Below are 22705 nucleotides of genomic sequence, written 5' to 3'. Positions count from 1 at the left end.
TTTTTACTGGGTGTACCGATTTTAATAATTTTTAATTAAATCGAAAGCTGATGTTTGTCATGTGGTCACATATAAATTTTATTGAGATCTGATAACTACTTTTTGAGTAATCTTTGATAACGCGTAGTTACTTGACTATTTTTTCGTCGATCTACGTTGTATTACTCGTCGATGTAATTGAAGTCGGTTTTTTTTTCGTTTGCGAGCAAACACAATTTTGATATTATTTCGTCTAAGTACGTTGTATTACTTGTCGATATAATTGAAGTCGTTTTTTTTTCGTTTGCCTGCAAACACAATTATTCTCTTTATAAAGTTAAAACGTAATCCGAACTGACCTGTATCCTAGGGAAAACTTCCGGGGGATGAAAGCGGCGCAGCGCGGGGTTGTTGTGAGCCTTTAGGTGAAGCAGGCGCTGGAGCCCGCTCGCCGGCAGGAAGGGAAATATGTTGTTGCCGACGTTCCTGGAAATTATAATCATCGTACCTCCTGTTGACGAAAACGCTTTGCTCCCCATAATATAAGGATATTTGCAGCGTTAAGTATAATTTTATTTAAAGTCAAAGCAACAACGATCTATTATAAAGTATTTCTAATGTAGCGATAACATAATCATCAGTCATCATTTCAGCCTATTGCAGTCCACTGCTGGACATAGGCCTCCACAAGTTCGCGCCAAAAATGCGTGAACTCATGTGTGTTGCCCATAGTCACCACGCTGGGCAGGCGGGTTGGTGACCGATAACATAATACCAAAAATTATTTATTGTGACAGGTAAAGTTAGATGGCGATACTTTAGGGTTCATTTGAGATATTTATTACATTAAAATAATAAGTATTTGTGAAATCGAAGTAAGTTTTCGTCCTCGTCTAAATGTAATAAATGAAGTTCGTTATCGAGTGAACTGAGACCAGTGAGAATTAACTTACAAGTCCTCCAATTTAGGAACGGGGACGAACGCTTCCATGTCGATGTGCTCTATTTGGTTATCCTCGAGGTCACTGAAAACACACGCAGTAAATAAGCTTAGAGTTGCATCGCGATAAGTCGTCGAGGACAGCGAGAGATTGCATTACATATTGTTCGTACTGATTACCCTCTCCTTGTAATATATTTAGTTGAACGAGAGTTTTTTACATCATATTCACAAATATTTTCGTGCATTTTACAAAAACGAAACAATCCTAACATTTGACATTTTAAGATTGTTTTGTTTTAATTTGAAAACAGATACACAATTGTTGAAAATGGTCGAAAACCTTAAATTTATTAATGTCGTTAGCCGTTTGAGTGCTTAATGACATTAATTACGAGTTGGCGAGTTTCGAACGAGGGTTAGGCTGTTTAGTTTGTGCATTATTAACTTGCTGATTGTTTGGGTTAGCTTAGTTTCTACGTCTATTACGACGTGAAACACAATTGTGTTATCAACTACATATAGAGTTAATTAATGCTAAACGCTTATTCTGATTATTTTGTATTTAAAATAATTTACATATTAATTCATTTGAAATTCGTTTTATTAAAAACTACGCAATGTTAATTGTGACGGACTACTCGTATTTCGAACATAAAGTGGATAAAAAATATGAGTAAACGATTTGGCAAGGTAAAAAAAAAAATACATCGAATATTCATATTATTGCGGCGCTCATCGCTTTTGAAGACCTTTTGTGGTCGCCGGCGACGCCGTTTATGGTTATCAGATCGCATAAGGTCTCGCTATTGAATATTCAATAAGCGAGTATTCGGAAGATTAATCGCTGACGGCGTTAGACGGTAAAGCTTCTAATAATATAATGCAGGAAATAACTTTGTACAGGCACGAGCCACATTATCGCCAAAGTTCGTGGAATTATTTTAAGTTGAGTGAAAAGTGACAAGCGCAACAGCGGAGGCGGGACGAGGAGGTTCTCCAGCGCCTGCGATATTAATAATATAGGTACGTTTTTATTTCTATTGTAAACTCATCTGTAAACAAAAATAATCTTTATAAAGCTAATAATTGTTTGTTATCAAACAAAAAAAAAAACAGATTTTAATTTAGATCGACTAGTAATAAATAAGGATATTAACGTTAACTTTGTTACCATGAAACAACTTTTCTCAACACAGCCTCAGCCTTCGTCCTGCCGTGAATAAGTGAAATTCGCGTAAACATTAGAAAACAATATTAACTTTGCTGTTGTTCTCATTTTATTATTCTTAAGTAGTCTAAAAAATAGTCAATTAAATACGCAATATTCAGGATAACTCAAAAACTACTTGTCAGTTTTCGCTCAAATCTATATGACAAATAAAATTCGGTTGAAAAATATATTTTGTTATTTTTATTTTGAAACTGCCGATATTTCGGCGACTTCGCAGACGCATGGTCGCCTAATCTCGGTAAGTCCCGTAGAATAGGTAGTAAGTGTTCATAGAGTTTGTTAATAAGAAAATAGATAAGAGTAGCGTTATCTCTGATCGGGTAAGTAAAGCGTGGGGTGTAAGTGGTGCTCACAGCAGCTGCAGCAGCGGCGTGTGCGCGAAGGCGTCGGCGGGCACGCGCCGCACTCGGTTGCGCGCCGCCAGCAGGTCGTGCAGGCGCCGCAGCCCGCGCAGCGCGCCGTCGCCCAGCGACTCGATGCGGTTGTCCGACACCTCGCTGCCACAACCGAGCAACGCGTTCAACTACGTCCCCACTACTACGTGCCCACGTGCGAACCACATTCAAAAACAACCTCATTCAAATAGGCCGTCGTCGGTCGGGTCGTTAAAAGTGAAGCCATCCTCGATTCGGAATGTAGATTCAGCAGAGAATTATCTTGTGTGCAGTGGTTTACTGCACCACTCATATCAGTATTATTATTACACTACGCATGCATAAATAGTTATTGAAAATTGCGCGTGGCTGCAAACAGACAAACAATTCCAAGATCGTAATTTCAAAATGAAATTGATTTGCGCAGTGGATAATTCGAGGAAAACACGACTCGCTGACAAAGGATTACCGACATCTTTATAAAGAGTAATATATTTATAAAGGACGTACTTTAATAGACGAAACGTACAAAGCTCGCGTGCCACGTCGAATATCTTTAGAGCGGCTCCGAGCATAATTTACTTTGTTATCGCTGAAAATTGTGTGCTTAACTGATAAGTGCATTTACAACTCGTCAGACCTGCGCGTCTGTTGTTTGTAGAATTTTCATAATTAGAGTCTAGAAAATTCAATTGTTAGACATTTTTGTATTTATATAGGGTTAACTCAATAAGAAGGTTCACCTCTCAAAACGAATTTATCACGTAAAGCTATTTTACAAATGTAATTTACATTTATTTAGCTTTTTACAAACGTTTAAAGTTTAAAATGTCAAAGATTTAGTTTGTTCTTTAATCCTGGGTAACGTAAATGTCTCAACTATTATTTAGTGCGAGTTGATTGTATGATTGGTAATTGCTAAGTAGTGCCTTCGATAGGCCCCTACTATCGCAGTAGTGTAGATACTCACAGCACGCGCAGTTCCGCGCAGTCGTGCAGGCGCGGTACACGCTGCAACTGGTTCGAGCGGAGGTCCCTGCGGGCATATGTGCATAGGACTGCTTTGAAAATCTCACCAGGCTAATGCTACACTTTTATAAATGTATTTTTTTTACAAGTACAATAAAAACTTATGGATATTTACATCACTACAGAGATGTTTATTTTACTACCCTTACTTGGTTAGTTAAAAACTTAGATTTCTGAAGTGAAACTTCTTCAGGCGTATGAGGGTAAATTTGTTACGGATGAAACGGCAACGTTTTTGTCGATGACGCTGGAACGGAAATCTAAAGCTTTAGATTTGTATAAATATAAACGAGATAAAAATTAGTTTGGCAAAGAAGTTTCACTTCTGACATTTCTTTTTAGAGATTTTTTAGAGTGTACTAACAATTAATTAAATTAAAACTTGTCCTAACAATTTGTTGCCAAACGGTATTTATTCAGCCCACGTCAATCGCAACTAGCAGCGTGCAAGCATTCAATAATAGTTCGGTCGAGGTTGCGAGTACTGTCGAGAGGTCTCACGATACAGCGGGGTGACCTCGATTAGAAGGCGACACAAAAATCAGCGTTGACATTAAAGACCAAAGCTCTTTAAAAGTCTTAGCAAGCGCTGGAGAGACTGGACGACACCGCCTTAAAACTAGACGGCAGTGTTCATAGTACATTATTTGTGGTTAACGAGTTAACTGTGTGGTCAAGGACACGTTTTCTTTTATTTAAAACAAAAATTCGAAGATCGATCAGAGATGGATCAATTTCAGAAGCGTGTGTAGAATCAATACAAATTTTCAACAGTTGTATAAACCCAATGTGAAGCAATAGATGTACTGCACTGCTTTATAAGTAGGTAAAATTTGTTTACATTTTTTTTATAATAAATAGAAGTGATATGATAGATGAACAAGAATAAAAAATAAAAATAAAATGACTTATTTTTTGTTACAGCAATTCGCGCGTGATTGTATTGTAGGTAGGCTTTGGTGAAAACGTTTTATTCTCGTAATAAATAAAATATAATTGATTATAATTGATTATAATATAATTGATTGATATATTATAATTGATTGAAATAAATTGATTTGTTATTATTCACAAGCTGTACTCGCGACTTTCGTGATACAATTTATTTTTACTTTAAATTCTTTCCCATGGGAATAGAAATTAATTCCGTGATAAAAGTGTACTATTTCGCACAGTTAAATTAATGTTTCATTTAAATTCATTCCTATAGTTTCGCCATGATGCGCGGCTGATACAGACAGACGAACAAAAAAAAGGTCATTGGGTAGCTGCTAACTTCTTCTTTTTAGAACTAACTTCAGGGCGTCGGTTTTTTTTTTTGTAAATTTATTCTCATTATTTTTCTTTAATGCGCCAAAAGAAGATGAGCATCAAAAAATTTAAAATAAAGTGCCTTCAGTATCGATTATAAAGTGTCCGCTATAACAATAATTTATTTAATTAGAGCTGGTTCAAACAGAAAGAATTCATAACAAGCACAGATAATTCAAATTCAGATCGTTTTCGACAGGCAAAAGTATCGTTGGTGTCTGTGCAAACAGTTTTATTACCCCCCGAACTGACCATAAAACCGTACAAGTCATAGCGTAAGGATTACTTTGACTACAAAGAAAGCTGACGCGAGATCAGTCAAGAAAGTTCTCGAAATACGTTGCAGTGAGAATACAAGTGAATTATAAAGAACGGAAAGGTGCTTCTATATGTATAGTATCGCTGCAAGCAAATTCAAGTTATCGCGCAGGAGTTGCTATCCTACGCCCGCGACTTGTCTCACATCGAAACGTTATTGCACATGCTATCGACAAATTTACAGTGACAGACATTAAATGTACCTCCAAACCCCTTTGATCCCTTAGGAGAGAAATGTAGAATAGGTTATCTTAGTTAATACTTAGGTATATATAACTATACATTTGGTATAAAATCAATATCCTTTAATAATTTCATACTTTTAAAATTAGTAGTTTAGCCTTAGAATTGATTTGACCATAAAAATTATAACTTATCGAGAATGCTATAGGCCTTCCAACGCCGTTTTAACAGACAAAAATTCTAAAAACTATATTTTTGGCTTTCAGCATCGATTGTAGATCACACTCCAAGTATTCTTTTTATAAAATATTCAATGTACAGTTTTGACTTTCCTACCATTTTATCATATGTATAGATACCGAGCTAAGCTCGGTCACCCAGGTACTCTATCTTTTATGAGTAAGCCATTATCGCCAAAACAGTGAACCATAAATATAATAAAAATTGATACATTTCTAGTGCACATTTGGTAGTAACAAATTGATTTTTATATAAAAACAAATACTTTTATTAAACGTCGTCTTTTACACTACATCATTTAGACGATAATTAATCTATACAAATAAATAAAATTGGAGTGTCTGTTTGTAATATTAAAATAACCGCTTTATACTAAAGCATATGGGTGTTTACACGGTACATATACCAAAATAACATTTTTTACAATTTTTGTCTGTCTCTCTGTCTGTTTGTCTGTTTGTTCCAGCTAATCTCTGAAACGGCTGGACCGATTTTGACAGGACATTCACTGGCAGATACCTGATGTAGCAAGGAGTAACTTAGGCTACTTTCATTTTATAACTGCGAACTGAACAATAACTGTTTTGTTAAATTCCAGCCGGACGAAGTCGCGGGCATAGCTAGTTATTCTATAATCCTCAAGAGATTTACTTTTGTAATAAACTTGAATTGATTACATTTTACAGTTCCTTATATAACACAATGAAGCGGGAGTGTCAGGCACAGAGGGACTCACAGCGCGCGCAGCTGCGGCGCGTGGCCGCACAGCTCGTGCGGCACGTGGAGCAGGCGCGCGCGGTCGGCGCGCAGCGTGCGCAGCCGCGACGAGCCGTTCAGCGCCGGCAAGCGCTGCAGCCCGCGCGCCTCCGACAGCACGCTGCCACACAACACGCTGCTTACTTCACTCGCGTCGAATAGGGCATTCACAGAGTTAACAATACTGCTTTCAAGCAGTGTTGGGTTCCTATGGGGAGTGAGACAACCAGAGCTCCTGGGGGGATCGCGGGTAGGATCGGACACGAGCTTGCGATGCTTCTGGTGTTGCAGGTGTCTATAAGCTACGGTAATCGCTTTCCATCAGGTGAGCCGTATGCTGGTTTGGTGAACTAGTGGTATAAAAAAAAATTAAATTATTCGCAAGTCGCCGTTCTCGAGGTCCGTGACCTAATAAAACATAAGTGATTGAGTAATTCGATGACGTCGATTCGAATGCAGATGATTGCAGTTCATCACACGTTGAAGTGGTCAGGTCAGTGGATGCTGACATTATCTATAATTGGACACTCGTCGAGCGGCATGTCCGCCGTGTGTGTATTCTGCACTCCGCGGTCCGAGCCCCCTCCTCCTCCTGCCCTCATCCCTGCGCGGTCCTCGCCTCGTGCACTGAATGACCTCGTTCCGCCAAACTTGCAGCGACTGACTCACGCCGTTTCACTTGCTCCTTGCACCGAGCTACGCACGCCGCACGCAATAATATCTACGAGTAGGTACCTACATGCTTCATGTTGTCAGGTTACGTAAGCTGATTGATATGATAGAACCAAGGAATATTTAACTTCGTAAACCCTACCTTATAGAATAGCATGATACAATCGATCGAAAGTTACTATCGCGACGCCAGTAAAAATTGTGTTTAAGTATTGATAAGTGCAACAGTGTACGGAAAACAACAATATAAAAATATTGTAAATTTTAAAGCGATTGGTGTGTAGCTACATTAAGAATACAAACACATAATACATAATTTTTCCATGTAATATTTGCATGTAAAACATTTAAATAAACACCACGACCCTAACAAACGTCGATACTGAAAGGATTAATATCGTGACAGTTAGGGCAATGGCTAGTTACTGTCCAGCCGTTATATGTAAATTACATAAGCGTTGTACCAAAACCCATTCCATGTCCTGTAGGATTTACCGAATATTGGAATGTTATAATTGATGTAATCGACCACATTATACAGAATATATCATACACAATACGTTACCGGTCGAAGTGGTCGCTGATTACTTTTACTTTCACTCCGTAATGGGAATACTTCGACATATTGTACATATTTCGATTAGATTAATATCAGCTGTCTGACCGTAGCCTTGAGCGAAGTGCTTACGAGTTTCTAACTGTATATTGCAGTCTCTTTTCTGCGGACACTTGGCCGATAAACACGATAACAAACTTGCATTAGGAAACGGTATCAACAGAAATAGGACAAATCTCGAAACGAAATGAGGTTATCTCGCCGTTCTATACAGGGAAACGATACCGATTCTTTTAAAAAAACATTAAGTTAGCAATGGTTATAGCTTTCATATATTTTATATTTCATAAAAGCTTTATCAACGAAGGCAGTTTGGCCGGCAGAGGTGAGGTCCCCTTGTGCTGATGGATTGCACGCGCCCAGGGACGTGCCGGGCTGCCCTTAGCCCGACTCAGCGCTCCGCACAGCGCTTTCTCCACTCCGACTTCAGCCTAAGCTGAAGTGCGATCTCGCTAGGAGACACCCTTAGGACCAACGGGCATCCCGAGCCTTCCCAAAGGGCTCCACTTCTTCTTTCACGGCTAGGTCTTAGTACCCGGTCACTCCACCCGGTGACACTGTCAAGGCCAATAGGGCCAACAGCAATATACAATCAGAAAAAATAAAGGCAGTTTGGTAGACGTACAGAGTGGTGAGGCGCGGCAGGTGGTCGAGCGCGTGCGCGTGCAGCTGCGACAGTGGGTTGGCGCGCAGCTCCAGGCGCGCTAGCCGCGAACACGCCTGCAGTCCCGGTGACACGCGCTCGATGCGGTTGTTCGCCAGGGACCTGCCAACAACGTGTTAGCTTTAGCTTCAACGAATTTCTATAGGCCTTTTTATCCATGTACGATAAGGATCCAAGCTTAATCCAGATGCTCCATTGCGGGTTTGCGGATATATTCCATACTATATATGAGTGACGATCGTTATCTGGTTTTTATGATAACTTAACATGCTCTCAAAGGCGCGGTGGAGACATCTCCAAAGACACCCAAACCGGAAACAAATATTTGTACAAATACAAGTATTCATTCCGAGCGGGAATCGAACCCGCAAAAATGCCGGTGCTCTACAAAGTATCTATACTTTCAAAAGTACCCAAGTAATACAGAGTAGAAACATTGATCTTGGTCTCTTAGCGATCGAGCGCGTAGATTGTCAACCCCTCATTGTTTTGTTTATTTGTAATAGGGAGGTAAAGGAGAAAAGTTTCTCAAGTTATAAAAATGTTATACTGCGAAATCTCACAAAATATATTACGAGCAGTTACTAGAACAATCGACAATTGGAGTAAAATGAATATCTAAGTTCAGTAGCGTCACTCGCCCTCTTTGATACGTTTAATACTTACAAGTCTTCGAGCATCGGCAAAAGATGGACGGCGGGTGGCAGCTCGCTTAGAAGGTTATCTTCGAGTCGCCTGCACAAAAACAACTTCTTTGTAACCTTTTTATGTCAAGGATCTACTTGTTAAGTTGTTCTTGAAGTGACAAACAGTAAAAGACTAATTTTATGACAACGAAACCGTTCGGACAATGGACTTTTAGCATTTTTAGTCACACGTTGCATGCCGTTGACCTTTGATGTACTTAAAGAAGAATCTTGAAGTTTTTCGAAATATCTTAGCTAAATTGATTTTTACAGTTTACATTTTTATTTCTTTTCTTGGGTTGTAACACAAAGTTATAATTGAACGTTATTTAAATTACGTTAATGAAAAATAATAATAATACACAAATAATATTTAGTCGTGGAGAAGTTTGTTTTGTTCAATTTACTTTCGTTACTTTTACTTTTTATGTTATCGACGTAATAATATGTATATCGTGCGTCGCCCCGTCAACCGTTAAGACGTACGAGTGCGGAGTATTCATAGAGACGTGTAAACAGTAATAGGAATTGTAACTTGTTGATTGAGTACACACGGATTGAGTAACGACGCGAGCTTCGGAGGATTCACTCGCTTCTCGCTCGTCGACAAATTAATCACCGCGGATGATATTTGCGCGCTCCGCTGCTGACACGGCGCAGCGCTTCGAGACGAGCCTTTCAATTTCGCGCTCAAACACTCGCATTCATCAAACTCGGTTATTGTTTGTGTTGCCAAATAAATACAGCGCCCCCATAAATAATGACAGTCGAATTCATGGCTAATAGCCGTTCTCAATATTGCTCGGTTTATATATAAATATGAGCCAGAAATAAGCTTATAAATTAGACGCATGTTCGTAAGCAATAAATAAAATAAGATTGGTATGTTTCCTTATGCTGCAGTGGGTTAAGGTAGAGATTTAACATCGGACATTTTGTAAACATTTACAGATCATTATCTCTTACGTTTGTACAGATGTTTGGATACTCGAAGCTGCTTCTGCGTTCAGAAATCAGGTTTGTGTTGCTACCAGTAATGAGACGTTGACTAATGAACTTGTCTATGGTACGCATACCAGTCGCTGGTGCTAGTTGTAGGTGAATAGCTCGCTAGATAGTGGGTCGGGGGAGCAGCGCGTGCGAGGTGAGGAGGGGGAGGGGAGGGTGCCTGAAGGACATTAAGCGGTTCCCGCAGCGCGCGATTAAGCGATTAACTACTGAATGTGCACTATGAAAAACAAGACTGATACTTTCGAACAGGACTTGTGTTATTCACGTGATTTATTTTATTAATTTGAATATAAATGGTATAATCTCTATAAACCTTTACAACGTTTTTGATAACTAACTGACAGTAGAGTTATTACTTTTAATTTTAAATTATAAGAAACGTCATAATGTTCTCTTGTAAATGAGTTTGAAGTATGTTTAAGCAATGCAGGCCTCCTCATAGTGGAGTATTTTTATGCACTGTCGTTAAAATACTCAGGTTCTCCTTTTATTGAAGTTTTAATGTCGTAACTGCTACGAATTGCTTCTGGTTTTGATTATTGCCTATGTTTGTTTAACTACAGGTCGGCAAGAGGAACCGATCAATACAGGGATAGCTTTTTTTAGTAGTTTATTTTAGCCTCTCCGTGTTTCCACAACAGTTTGTACTAGCCAACTATATTTTAATAATATTTAAATAAGACGCGGTTTTATCACCGACCCAGTGAAGCGAGCTATCATATACTTACTTTATAGAAACAATAGGACGTTTTTCTATGAGCTAAGCTTGAATAAAGGCTTTCCGGAGCTGCAATCTATTTGTTATTACGAGTTCTACATTAGTGGCCATCCAGTTGCGCTGTTTTACCATTTAGTTGTTCCACCGACTTATGTAAATTGTTTTTTCGAATAAAATCAGAGAACGTAAAATAAGACTGGTTTGTCCGATGAGCTGATGAGCGTTAGTGTGCGTGCTCGCTGAATACTTGAAGTAGAAAAAGTCGATAATAGTATATTTCATTAGTGGAAAGGCTGTCAATGCAAAGAGTGCCGACAAATGTCTACCCGAGCCGAGGCGCAGCCGAGGGCGAGGGTTGACAGTCGGAACAAGTTGCAACGATGGTTCCGCACGTGTACTGAACGACTATTTTTAATACAGTTGCGAAAAAAGGAAGCAATTTAATAAAATAATAAAAAGAAAATTTCTGAAAAATGGCGCCAACCGTAGAATATAAGCAGAGTTTTTTTTTCACCCATCTGGTAGGTAAAGGGAACTATGCCCATACAGCCAAGTCTTCAGTAGAAGTTTTTTATTGATATGAAATGAACATTTTTGAATATCATATCAAAAATTGACCGCTCCACGGGGTTCGAACCCGCATCTCCGACTGACCGTGTCGGATATGAAATGAAAATGAAATTTAATGAGATGAAATGAAATGAAACCTAACCAAACTCATTCAATCAAATCATTAAATGTAATATTGAAAAAAAGTAGTAGCTTCATTTTAGAAATATACGTATTTGCATGAATCATAAAAACTTCTATGAATTTTTTTAGTAAAAACTTCATGGTTGGTTTTTCTTTTTAATAGACATTATTTTGACAGTTGGGAAAGAGAACGCACGATTTCGGGAAAGGTAAAAAAAAAGCATGAGTATGTAATAGCCCACATCCCGAACGCTATACGTCCCTGCAATACGCCACTTTTTGAGCAACTGTATTAAAATATTTATTTAAATGTTTTAACCGCTAGCTTTGTTATTTGTTTTTGATGATATTCTCTTAAGATTAGAGTTAAATGTTCTGCACAGTTATAACAAGCATTGTGTTCACAATTAGTTTTAATGCAGTTACGGGTGCAACAGTTAAACTTAACCACTGTTGGATGTCAAAAGTGGTTCAATATGCGCTGGTCAAATTCCGCTTGCATGTTATGACGTGATGACGTGCGGGGGCGGGAGGGGGTCAGGCGCGGGATTGTTACGCTGTCGTGCGTCATTCCGATACAGAACGTTAGCTGATGGTTAGGGCTGGGACTATGTTTTGGAACAAAGGTCCTTATCGCGCGGTTCACACACTGAGCGGGATGGGAGCGAGATCGAAAAAAGCGTAACAAGGCTTTTTCTCGACACTTCTTGCTGTAGTACGCATACGTATGAGTCATATTTTAGTAATCACAAACTAATAACTATGATTGAAAGTGATGATTAAAATAAATAATAATTAATGTTTATTTATTTAAAATAAAAGTTAAACGGTTCCTAAATTTTTATTTGTTATTAACTTAATTGTCCTCAATATATCAGTGTTTAATTTATCATTGTTTTTATTTTTATTTATTTATTCCAAGTAGATTTTTCTTTTTTACATATACTCTGTAATTTGTACATTAAATAATTGTATACAAATAAATGTATTTTATTAGAAATTTATAAATTTAATTCTGTAACTTGATATTTTACAATATAAATTATAAATGTACAGCAAACATCTATTAATAATTGAGTTTGCTAGCAAATGAAAAAAAAACGACTTCAATCACATCGTCATTTTTACCTAACAATTATCGACTACAGAAAATAGCAACTCATTTCATAACTCGTGCAAAATAACACGTCGATGCTACGAGTATGACTGCCCTACTTTTGACATGAAAGCTCTCGACCGTGTTGCTTTAGCGACTACGCTCACGAGTTACTACTTACTACGTGCGGATAGTCCCTGCTTTATGTCGAGCTTTGGACAGCCGCGCGAAGTTATTGAAGACAGTAAAAGAGTCGTGAAGCAAGGAATGACGCGCTTTCTTATTAATCAGATACACTCAAAATTATATTTAAAAAAAATTGGATAGATTGTAATAAACATTTTTGAAAATCATATCAAAAATTGACCGCTCCAGCGGGATTCGAACCCGCGTCTCCGACTGACCGTGTCGGCGCTCTAGCCAATTAAGCTATGGAACGATGTACCCGCCAGAGCGAAATTCTTGATATGATGATTTTTATTTTCGGTTTAAGCGAACCGTTTGTAGATTGTAATAAGCTGTGTTAAAAATGAAGTGTTTGTTGTTTCATGGTTGTGGCTCTTCCTGGCAGGCCCGAGGGCCTGTCTGGGTACGGGCCTCGAGGTTACCCTCTTTACCCGGGCTTTCTGTCGTTTCATCTTTATCCACTGCTATGCTATGTATGCTATGATACCAGAGGGCGTGAAGACGTGCCCTTTAGGATTTTCCAATTTTTTAAAGTATATTTTTGCTTACAATTTATTCATATACATATTTAATATTCTCTTCGTACGTGCCGTTCTTGCATTTTGATAACATGAGGGTTTATGAACTAAAACAGTCAGACTTCAGAACATTTAGATGACTGAGGTCTTTATGAAATATTAAAACAAAAATATAGTACGAGTGTACCTCTGGATACGGAATTCTGTAATTATTAATCCACCAGTGAGTAAAACAGGTACTGTGTATGTAAAGTAGACGCTAAACTTGCTGAATGCCGCAGTGATTAGGTATTTAGGTATCTAATAGGTAGGACAGCAATCGATAGGATGATGAGTCAAGTGGGACTGAAAAGATAAATGTCTCCTCAATTATAGGCACAAACTACATTGACTGAAAGTTAAGCGACATATTATACATTTTCTAAAAAGAATAAGTGATTACAACTAGATAAATGAGAGCAGGTAGTGGAAAAGGTGGAAAAATAATACTGAAACTTTTATAAATTAATAAAATTGTAAAACAAAATTTCAAAAATACTCTGATATGATGTATAAAGTATCTTATTACTAGCTTTTATGTGTGAGCGTACTTAAAATCTTATTCGTTATTCATTATTTATAGACCTGTATAGCGCACTCAGTATATTTACTGGAGGCGCGAGTTACAGGCCGATAAGATAAATGTATAATATAGATCGGAAAGTCGCAGTCGGTATTTGAATACGTGTTATTAATCCTCGGAGTCTTGAACCATGAGTGAGAGGTGTCCGATGATTGGCAGCTCGGAGGGCATTACTTGCGGACAGCGGCCGCAGCGCAGCGTCTGCTGTGACCGATGGTCGCAGTAACTCACTCACTGCACGTTACTGTGTACAACGCGCGCTACACATGTATAGAGATGCGACTCTATCCTCGTAGCTATTGGATATACATTTATTAGACATTTTATTGTTGCTTGTCGTAACTAATGATTAAACGAACCCACGCCCGCTAGCGCAAGAGCTGGGTCTATCATATTTCTTTAGTTTTAGCTTTCTAACTTGTAAATTACATTACCAGCAAATGTAATTCCAATAATGTCTGTATCCGTGAGTTCGCCCGAACTAATACATCATGAATAATATTATCACGTTAGATTAATGAAACGAATAAATTAAGGTCCTTGAGCTGAGAGATTAGAGCGCGATCATTGATGGCAATTAATTATCGATGTGATTACGACACTTATTTTATCCTCTCACCGAGATAATTGCTAACTTGATCAAAAAAAAAAACTTTCGCAATATTTTGGTCAGAAAACTGGTAGTGGAGTTTTTGTAAAGAAACAAATGTTTCGGTGAGTTGAAATAAGCCATTTCTAAACTAATCAGGTATTACTGCCAAACCTGTCTGTGTACTGTTTTTTTTTTTGCTAACGCGTTTATTAGTTTATTTCTTGCACCTCTTTTAAAGTAATAGCAGTATAAGTTATACAGTATAGTGCACATAGTATTACGTATTTGATATATATTCGTTTGACGAAACTGTTTTCAGAGTCAGGGTTAGCGCTATATTTTTATTTATTGCAATTATAACTTTACTCCTTGCTCAAATGATTTTACGGCTGAGATTTGCAGTCGAAATAGAAATAAAAAACACCTCTTCGAACAGGCATATTAATCGTGCTGTACTTTGAAGTGTATAATTATAAAGCTTAAAACGCGATGAGATGTAGACTAGTTCAGATAATAATACAGCCCTGAGCACTGATAGGCGCGCTCCATTACACCGCGACTGTTGTTAGCGCTAGCAGTAGTACGATATCTCTGTAGTGCAGATAAATAAGCGCCCACGCTCTAGACCTCGGTCGCGCCGCCGATAACATTAATTTCAATAACAAACGACTTTTACATATAATAATAATAATAATAATAATAATCTTTATTTCGGGACTAGCCCATATAGTGTTAGTAACAATGATGCTTATAGTCTAATGTTAGTACAATTACATTTAAATAATTAAATAATTACATTTTAATAAATTTTGAATTAACAATAACTATAATAATATTTCTTAATAATAATAACAACAATTTTAAAACAACTAAAATGTGCATTCCCTTTTTTAAATATTATATTAATGTGAATTATAATTTAATTATTAATTTATTTACCATTTCATTATCATTATTAACAATTTATAATTAAGGAGTTAAATACAATGAATTAAAAACACACAGAACACAAAATAGACATGAAAAAATATATATATCAAGTTAATCAGTATCATTCAATCCTCCTTTCACTCTTCGTGGCTTTCATCCATATCGTATGTACCTATCATGCTAATGTTATTAATTTATTTAGCGGCTCGGTCCGACGGCATAACATGCATGGTGATCCAATGTTTTATTATGGATCCGTCAAACCATATATTTGGACTTTATTGCATATAAATAGCAAATAGTTTGTATTTTTTAAAGGAAAATATCACATTAAAAATGTGTTCTCTATCTCTGTGTAATTGGATTAAAGTTCAAACTAAAAGCGAGTTACGATTATTATAGGTACACAAGCTGTGCCCTGCGGTTTTATCCGCGTTAATTTGAGAAAAAATATAGTTAAATATCTTTAAGCCATTACAGTGCAACTCGGGCGACTTACACCGGAGCGCGGCGCGACGCGGTGCGTCCTTACATTTGATTTTACTATAAAATAATTGTGTTTGCTCGCAAATGAAAAAAACCGACATCAATTACATCGACGAGAAATACAACGTAGATCGACGAAAAAATAGTCAAGTAACTACGCGTTATCAAAGATTACTCCAAAAGTAGTTATCAGATCTCAATAAAATTTATATGTGACCACATGAAAAACATCAGCTTTCGATTAAATTAAAAATTATTAAAATCGGTACACCCAGTAAAAAGTTATTGCGGATTTCAAGAGTTTCCCTCGATTCTCTGGGATCCCATCATCAGATCCTGGTTTCCTTATCATGGTACTAAACTAGGGATATCTTGTTTCCAACAAAAAAAGTATTATCAAAATCGGTAGACCCAGTAAAAAGTTATTGCGGATTTTCAAGAGTTTCCCTCCATTTCTCTGGGATCCCATCATCAGATCCTGGTTTCCTTATCATGGTACTAAACTAGGGATATCTCCTTTCCAACAAAAAAAAAGAATTATCAGAATCGGTACATCAAATAGAAAGTTATGCGGTATAATACAACGTAGGTCGACGAAAAAAGCGTCAAGTAAAAACGCATTATTAGATATAACTCGAAAAGTAGTTTTTCAATCTCAAATAAATTTAAATGGGACCAATTGACACACACCACCTTTCGATTAAAAAAAAATTGTCGAAATCGGTCCACCCAGTTAAAAGTTCTGATGTAACATACATATACAGTCGAATTGAGAACCTCCTCCTTTTTTGGAAGTCGGTTAAAAATACAAAGCTATTTGCTTTAAAAGACAAAGTTCATCCTCATAAAATTGTCTTGTTGATGAAGAATTTACGCACGATTGTTTTGAAGAATAAGCTGGTGAATGCGTGACGAGAGCGTTACGAAAACTGTGGTCGAGTGAGGCGAACGAAATTTCAAGGGATATACAAATTAGATGGAGCTAAAGAAGTTTTTCGTCAGTCATGTGGTCTAAAGCACACTCTTTTATGGCTGATATAAATGCAATATAATCATCTTTTAATTTTTTGTGATCATTAATACGTTGCAAACCTATTTTAAAACTGTGATATTTTCTAGGATATTAATTGAAATCGAATGATATCAAGGACGATTTTGTTAAAAAAGGAATACACGTGATGAATAACGTATTTATTTGCGTGTAAGGATTTATATCGCGTCTATAAAACCACCTTCACAAATAATGCATTATTTAAAATAATAAATAGAAATAAACGTTTCACACTCAACGGCCACCAGCTGGATATTCTCTTCTGTCGGGGGTTCACACACAATACACAAGCACAAACGCCCAGACCACGATAAATATCTATATGGCCAATACAAATGTCTATCGTGAGCGGGGATCGAAGCCGCGACCGCCAGCGCAACAGCCAATGCTGTGACCGCTAACGCGTCGTCAAAACAATTTTAAAACCAACTTGATTACCATAAAAAAGGTTCTAATGATAACCTTAAAATACAGACATATACTGTCGCGGACTTTTGTTTACAAATTTGAATGGCGACCAATTCCGTCGTACATAATTTTTAAGTAGCTTTAATCTTTTAAGCAGCGCACGCGACGGAAGCTCTGAAAAAGGTTGTTTTTTCCGTTTTCGTAACATTTCTTATTAATGCTCAGCACCTATTGGTCGTAGCGTGTTGTCATATAGCCTATAGACTTCCTCGGTAAGTGGATTATCCAACACAAAAATAATAATTTTAATAATAAAATAATAATTTTAATAATAATTATTTAATAATAATTATTTATTAAATAAAATAATAATTTTAATAATAATTATTTATTTATTTTAACAGAATATGGTGTACAGGTTGTCAAATTTAAAAGTTTAGCCAACATATTCTACCGATTGTAAATGTTGGCTTGTCTATTATTTTCCTGGCATAACTACTGGGTGGCAGGTATAAACAGGTATATCAATATGTATTGTTCTAGTTACCTGTACTCATATGTTTAGTAAATAAATCTTACAGCAAAATAAGCGCTGTTTCATTGCAAATACGATGACACATGTTGCCTGCTGAAAGTCTGGTTTGAATGGCAGTTACCTCATATAGTATAGCCTGGCCAACCTTTCTTCCGAAATTTTCCAACCAAACCTTTTGTGATTTATCTTTAACGTACTAAAGTAGAAATAAAATAATTAATAAAATTATTAATAAATAATTATTCATTAAGCAGATGGGTGAAGATCAGTATAGTTCGGATCTTAGACGATATGACTTTATATTTGAAAATAGTACCTACACTGAGTATTTCCTCCAGATTTTTTACTCTCGGCCTACACTAGGAAAGTTACGTTAAGCTATTTATGTATTATTGCATAAAGCCGATGACATAATAGAAAGGTGATGCATATGTATATGTAAGGCTTGCAGTAGTCTGTATTAGGGTAAAACAAACCCTTGCAGCAGCGTTTGAAAGCTTATGTAAATACTTAGTTGGCAACACTCACAGCACGCGCAGCGCGGGGACGCTCGCGAAGGCGCGCTCGTCGATGTGCGTGATGCGGTTCCTCTTCAATATCCTGCCGAAGAAAGGTCTCATTAATCTACTAATACAGTAACGGTCTGACAAAATTTGCTTTTATTTACAATTTTTTTTTTTGTACAAAAACGAAATCAGCTCTTCGTGAGATCACAGCGCGTTGTTTTTACGACACGGAAAATGTTTCGTTGTCCTTTGTTACAATTTTACGACGGATTCTCGTGCGATATTCGTGAGAGCCGATGCCAATAACTTTACTTGTGTGACTGTCAATAGGCTCGACATAATCCAGGGTCGGATTTAGCATCGTAGAGCGTTTGAGCGTTAAGACCTTGAGCCTTCTGTTAGTTAGATTGAGATGCAATAAGGCGAGAAGTAATGTAAGCTTAATTTTATAAAATAACAAAATAAAATTTAAAAATATGTTTTTTTTTCTATATAATAATTTAATGTAAAGAGTACAGGGCATGTAAAGAGCACAAAGCTGTACATGAAATAAATGAATAAAATTAAGTACGTACGGGACTTACTACGTGAAACGGGGAGCCTTTGAGATAATATTTTAAGCTGGATTATCAGCGGCTTACATTTTTAGTCTTCAATAGTTTAAAATCTTACTGACCAGATTAAATCCAGTTTAGTCGTCAGTTTTAGCTCGTAGCTTTTGTTCTTGCAAAAGTCGCGAAAGGACAGGAGGGTAGAGACACAAACTCATTACACGTAGGTTACCGCATTTACACATGGGTTAAAATCGAGTAAGACTCCGCTTGGATAAATTTTATTCAATAATCTATAAACGTGTACCTAACCTTTTGAAGTATTAAGCCTTATAACTTTGTAGTGCGCCAAAGTTTAGTAAATCAGTAGCTACTGACTAACGTACTAATAGAAAAAGAAATCTTCAGTAGCCCTCGGCGAATCAGGGTCTGTAAGTAGTTTTTTGTATGTGTGTGGATGCTCCGGGCCTGGCGCTCGGTGGGCTGCTCGCTCGGTCCGCATTATGATAATGCCGCAATAACACGTGCTCGCCGGCGACCGACAGCTACCGAGTGCGACCGAGGGCGACCGAGGGCGACCGAGAGCGACTCGCGACGGCGAGTAATGCAATTTCCCTCGATAAACAAATACTTCGTAGCGGAGTCGTTTTCATTTAGATACAAACGACATTTCTTAAAATGTTAAGTTACGAAAACAAACAGAACTATCAGTATCTATTTTAATACCATGAAGCGGGAGGATCTGTTTGCTATTCGATGGCGCTAATCTCGGAGTTTACTGTCCGTTTTGAAAATATGTTTTAATTGACTTCGTTATATTTATTAGGAACGGTTATAGTCTTTTGTTTGCATATTTTTAGAGTATTTTTATATTTTTGAGAGTATACGTAGGATTTACTTTATCAAATAATATGAACTAGTGGTCACCCAGAGGTCGAAATTCGACCTTAATTAATTTAAATTATAAGATTGAACATTAAACAAAAGAGTATATATGCGCGCGCGCGCGCGTGTGTGTGTGTGTGTGTATCAAATACATGGTAGTGTGTGCAGTGTTTTTTTATTGGTTTAATGTATTTATTATGCATAATAAAAAAATATTAGCATTCTGCACTCATTCTCTTTATAAACTACTAGCGACCCGCCCCGGCTTCGCACGGGTGCAACGTGATAATATGTAGCCTATATGTTGACCCGACTTCTTAATAATATTCGTGCCAAATTTAAAGTAAATCCATGCAGTACTTTTTGAGTTTATTCCGGAAATACATACAGACAAACAGACAAAAATTCTAAAAACCATATTTTTGGCTTCGGTATCGATTGTAGATCACACCACAAGTATTCTTTAAAAAAAATATTCAATGTACAGTTTTGACTTTCCTACCATTTTATTATATGTATAGATATATAGATAAGCGTACAAAATTACTCCTCCCTATTACAAACAATCCTCCTTATTGCATACCTCCTTATTACAAACGTATAAATTTACTCCTCCTTCCGCGCAATTTTCGTAAAAAGGGGTACAAAGTTAGTTTATTTGTTAAGCAACACGTATTAATATACAGATTATATGAACGTTACGATATTATAGGTATACATCTTTATTTTTAGTTGTTATTTCTAATTACTTCTCATGAATCACCATCTCTAACATTGTTGTTCTTTTGTTAAAAATTATACATCCGCTACAAATTTGTTAAATGTTAAGAGCTTCTCATTATAATTCAGAAAGTCTGACGCGATCCTCATCTCAGTAGGGACCTGTAGTTAGTGTAAGTTACACAATCGCTTTGAGTTCAAAGGACAATTACGGATAAAGGTCTATTATATTTCACGCAACGACTCGTACGACCAACTTTATAGAAATTGATTAGAAAAAAAACGCGAGATTTCTGTTGTTACACGACAACGTGTGTATTGTTTCGCATTTGAATATTTTTATACGATTACGATGTTTCAATATGTGTCAGACATACATATGTATGTGCGTCGTAAATATTCTGTCGGAAGATGTACGACTGACATCCTTCGGAATCGATCACGACTATTACTCTATATAATACTTGTAACGTTATTGCCGTCAGCAGCCTTCAATTTGCGATAGTACTGGGCTATAGATAGATATGTATTGCTAAAAAAGTTGTCTCGAATCTCTTCGTTTATTAGCGCGCAGATGTGCGGGCAGGGGAGCGGGGGGCAGGGCGGGGGCGAGTGGGGTCGGTTCGTAGCGAAAGCCTCATAAATCAGAGCGCACCGCCTCATCGACGCTCTGAGAAGGGTTGCTGCCACAGACGTAGTTCTCGGTGGACTTTGCTAATTATATTTTCTTGAACAAGTCATATTGAATAGAATATCCTTAGTTGCGTATTTAGTACATCCATATTTATGTTAAAAGAGACGGCTTAACATGAAGTCATTATGAATGACATAAAAACCATTAACGTCATAATTAAATCTTAATATATATAAATCTCGTGTCACAATGTTTGTCCTCAATGGACTCCTAAACCACTTAACCGATTATAATAAAATTCGCACACCATGTGCAGTTCGATCCAACTTGAAAGATAGGCTATATTTTATTTTGATATATTAATTATTATATTTAAGAAAAAAATAAAGAAAATTATAGGTTTCAAATACATTACATTTTGTAGTTTATTTATTTTCTTTATTTATTAAGATCCGATAACAGAAGTACATGTTTAAGAAAATTACAATAAATTATATTCGAAATTATATGCTTAGGTATTAAATATACATATAATTTCTCTTAAAGGTAGTTACAGAATGCGCTTTAGACAATTAAGTCGTCTGCCTATTCTAAAAATTTAAACACTCTAACTATTACTATTATAGTTGCCAGACAGGTCAATTGTGTTTATTCACTGGTCCATTTTCATAACACGAAACGCCAGATTCTTTTGGTGTACGAGCATAGATATTGTTTTAGTCACACAAAAACCGCCCAGCGCACTTCCAGTCGCTGTAGCTGCGTGTCGTGTCGAAGGGCGCGCGGGCGGCCGTCGACCCGCCGCGCCGCGCCGCTCATTGAATACGGCGCGCTGCAGCTTGAATGAATATCAGATCGCTTGCACTGCGCCGCGCCGGCCAGCGACGAATTCGCTCTCTCAGCATTCATGCAGTAGCCACTTCTTTGTTTAATTATTTTTATTTCATCTAACGACACATTTAAACTACAATATTAGTTTATCAGACAGGTTGAAACACGAGTGTGTAAAATATCAAAGTTACAGCTGTAGGTACTATAGATTCGCCTCACGCTTGTTTATCATAACACACGTACATAACATGAATCTTAATAAGTTACGGCTGTACATCAGTACATCAGCAGGATTTATGAGCCCGAGTAACTAATTGAGCGCGATATTATGTTTACATGTATGTGATGTTAGGCTCACGACTCCCTCGTGGTTGGTCTGTATGTATACACGATGAAGATATATACCTACAATACTAAGTTTCGTTTCGTTGTATTCACGTAGAACTACGCAACAGCCTGTGGTTCCAATAAAGAAATAATTACAATCATCTGCGTCCATGAATTATATTTGAGAGCATAAGTTTCGCTTATTTATTACAATTTGAACAAGCCTGGGAATTGTTTTTTCATTTAAAGTATTATTTAAGCGTCGCTGTTTTGTTTGTTTTTATCGTCGTGGTCAGTAACAGCGCGTCAGTTTATTATCGCCGGTAAGTTCAGGCGCGAGGGGCAGACAAATTTATAGCTTTTTTATATATTAACATCAGTAAGGTGATGCAGTGTTATCGAG

At 37.1% G+C, this 22705-nt stretch overlaps 1 protein-coding gene across 1 annotated transcript in view; it reads right to left on the bottom strand.

The window, feature by feature from the left end:
• LOC123662677 (lutropin-choriogonadotropic hormone receptor) overlaps positions 1 to 22705 on the bottom strand; it is a 71272-nt gene that overhangs the window by 4918 nt on the left and 43649 nt on the right. Inside the window, exons 6-13 of the mRNA XM_045597482.1 lie at positions 18377 to 18448; positions 8983 to 9051; positions 8278 to 8418; positions 6345 to 6485; positions 3498 to 3563; positions 2507 to 2650; positions 933 to 1004; positions 339 to 465 (exon numbers count right to left, since the gene is read on the bottom strand). Coding sequence (XP_045453438.1) covers positions 339 to 465; positions 933 to 1004; positions 2507 to 2650; positions 3498 to 3563; positions 6345 to 6485; positions 8278 to 8418; positions 8983 to 9051; positions 18377 to 18448 — 832 coding nt within the window. The remainder of the gene's footprint in view (positions 1 to 338; positions 466 to 932; positions 1005 to 2506; positions 2651 to 3497; positions 3564 to 6344; positions 6486 to 8277; positions 8419 to 8982; positions 9052 to 18376; positions 18449 to 22705) is intronic.

This window comes from Melitaea cinxia, chromosome 19 (genome assembly GCF_905220565.1).
Source record: "Melitaea cinxia chromosome 19, ilMelCinx1.1, whole genome shotgun sequence".
Classification (NCBI taxonomy): domain Eukaryota; kingdom Metazoa; phylum Arthropoda; class Insecta; order Lepidoptera; family Nymphalidae; genus Melitaea; species Melitaea cinxia.
The sequence above is the reverse complement of the archived record's forward strand: the minus strand, read 5'-3'. Positions and strand labels throughout refer to the sequence as shown.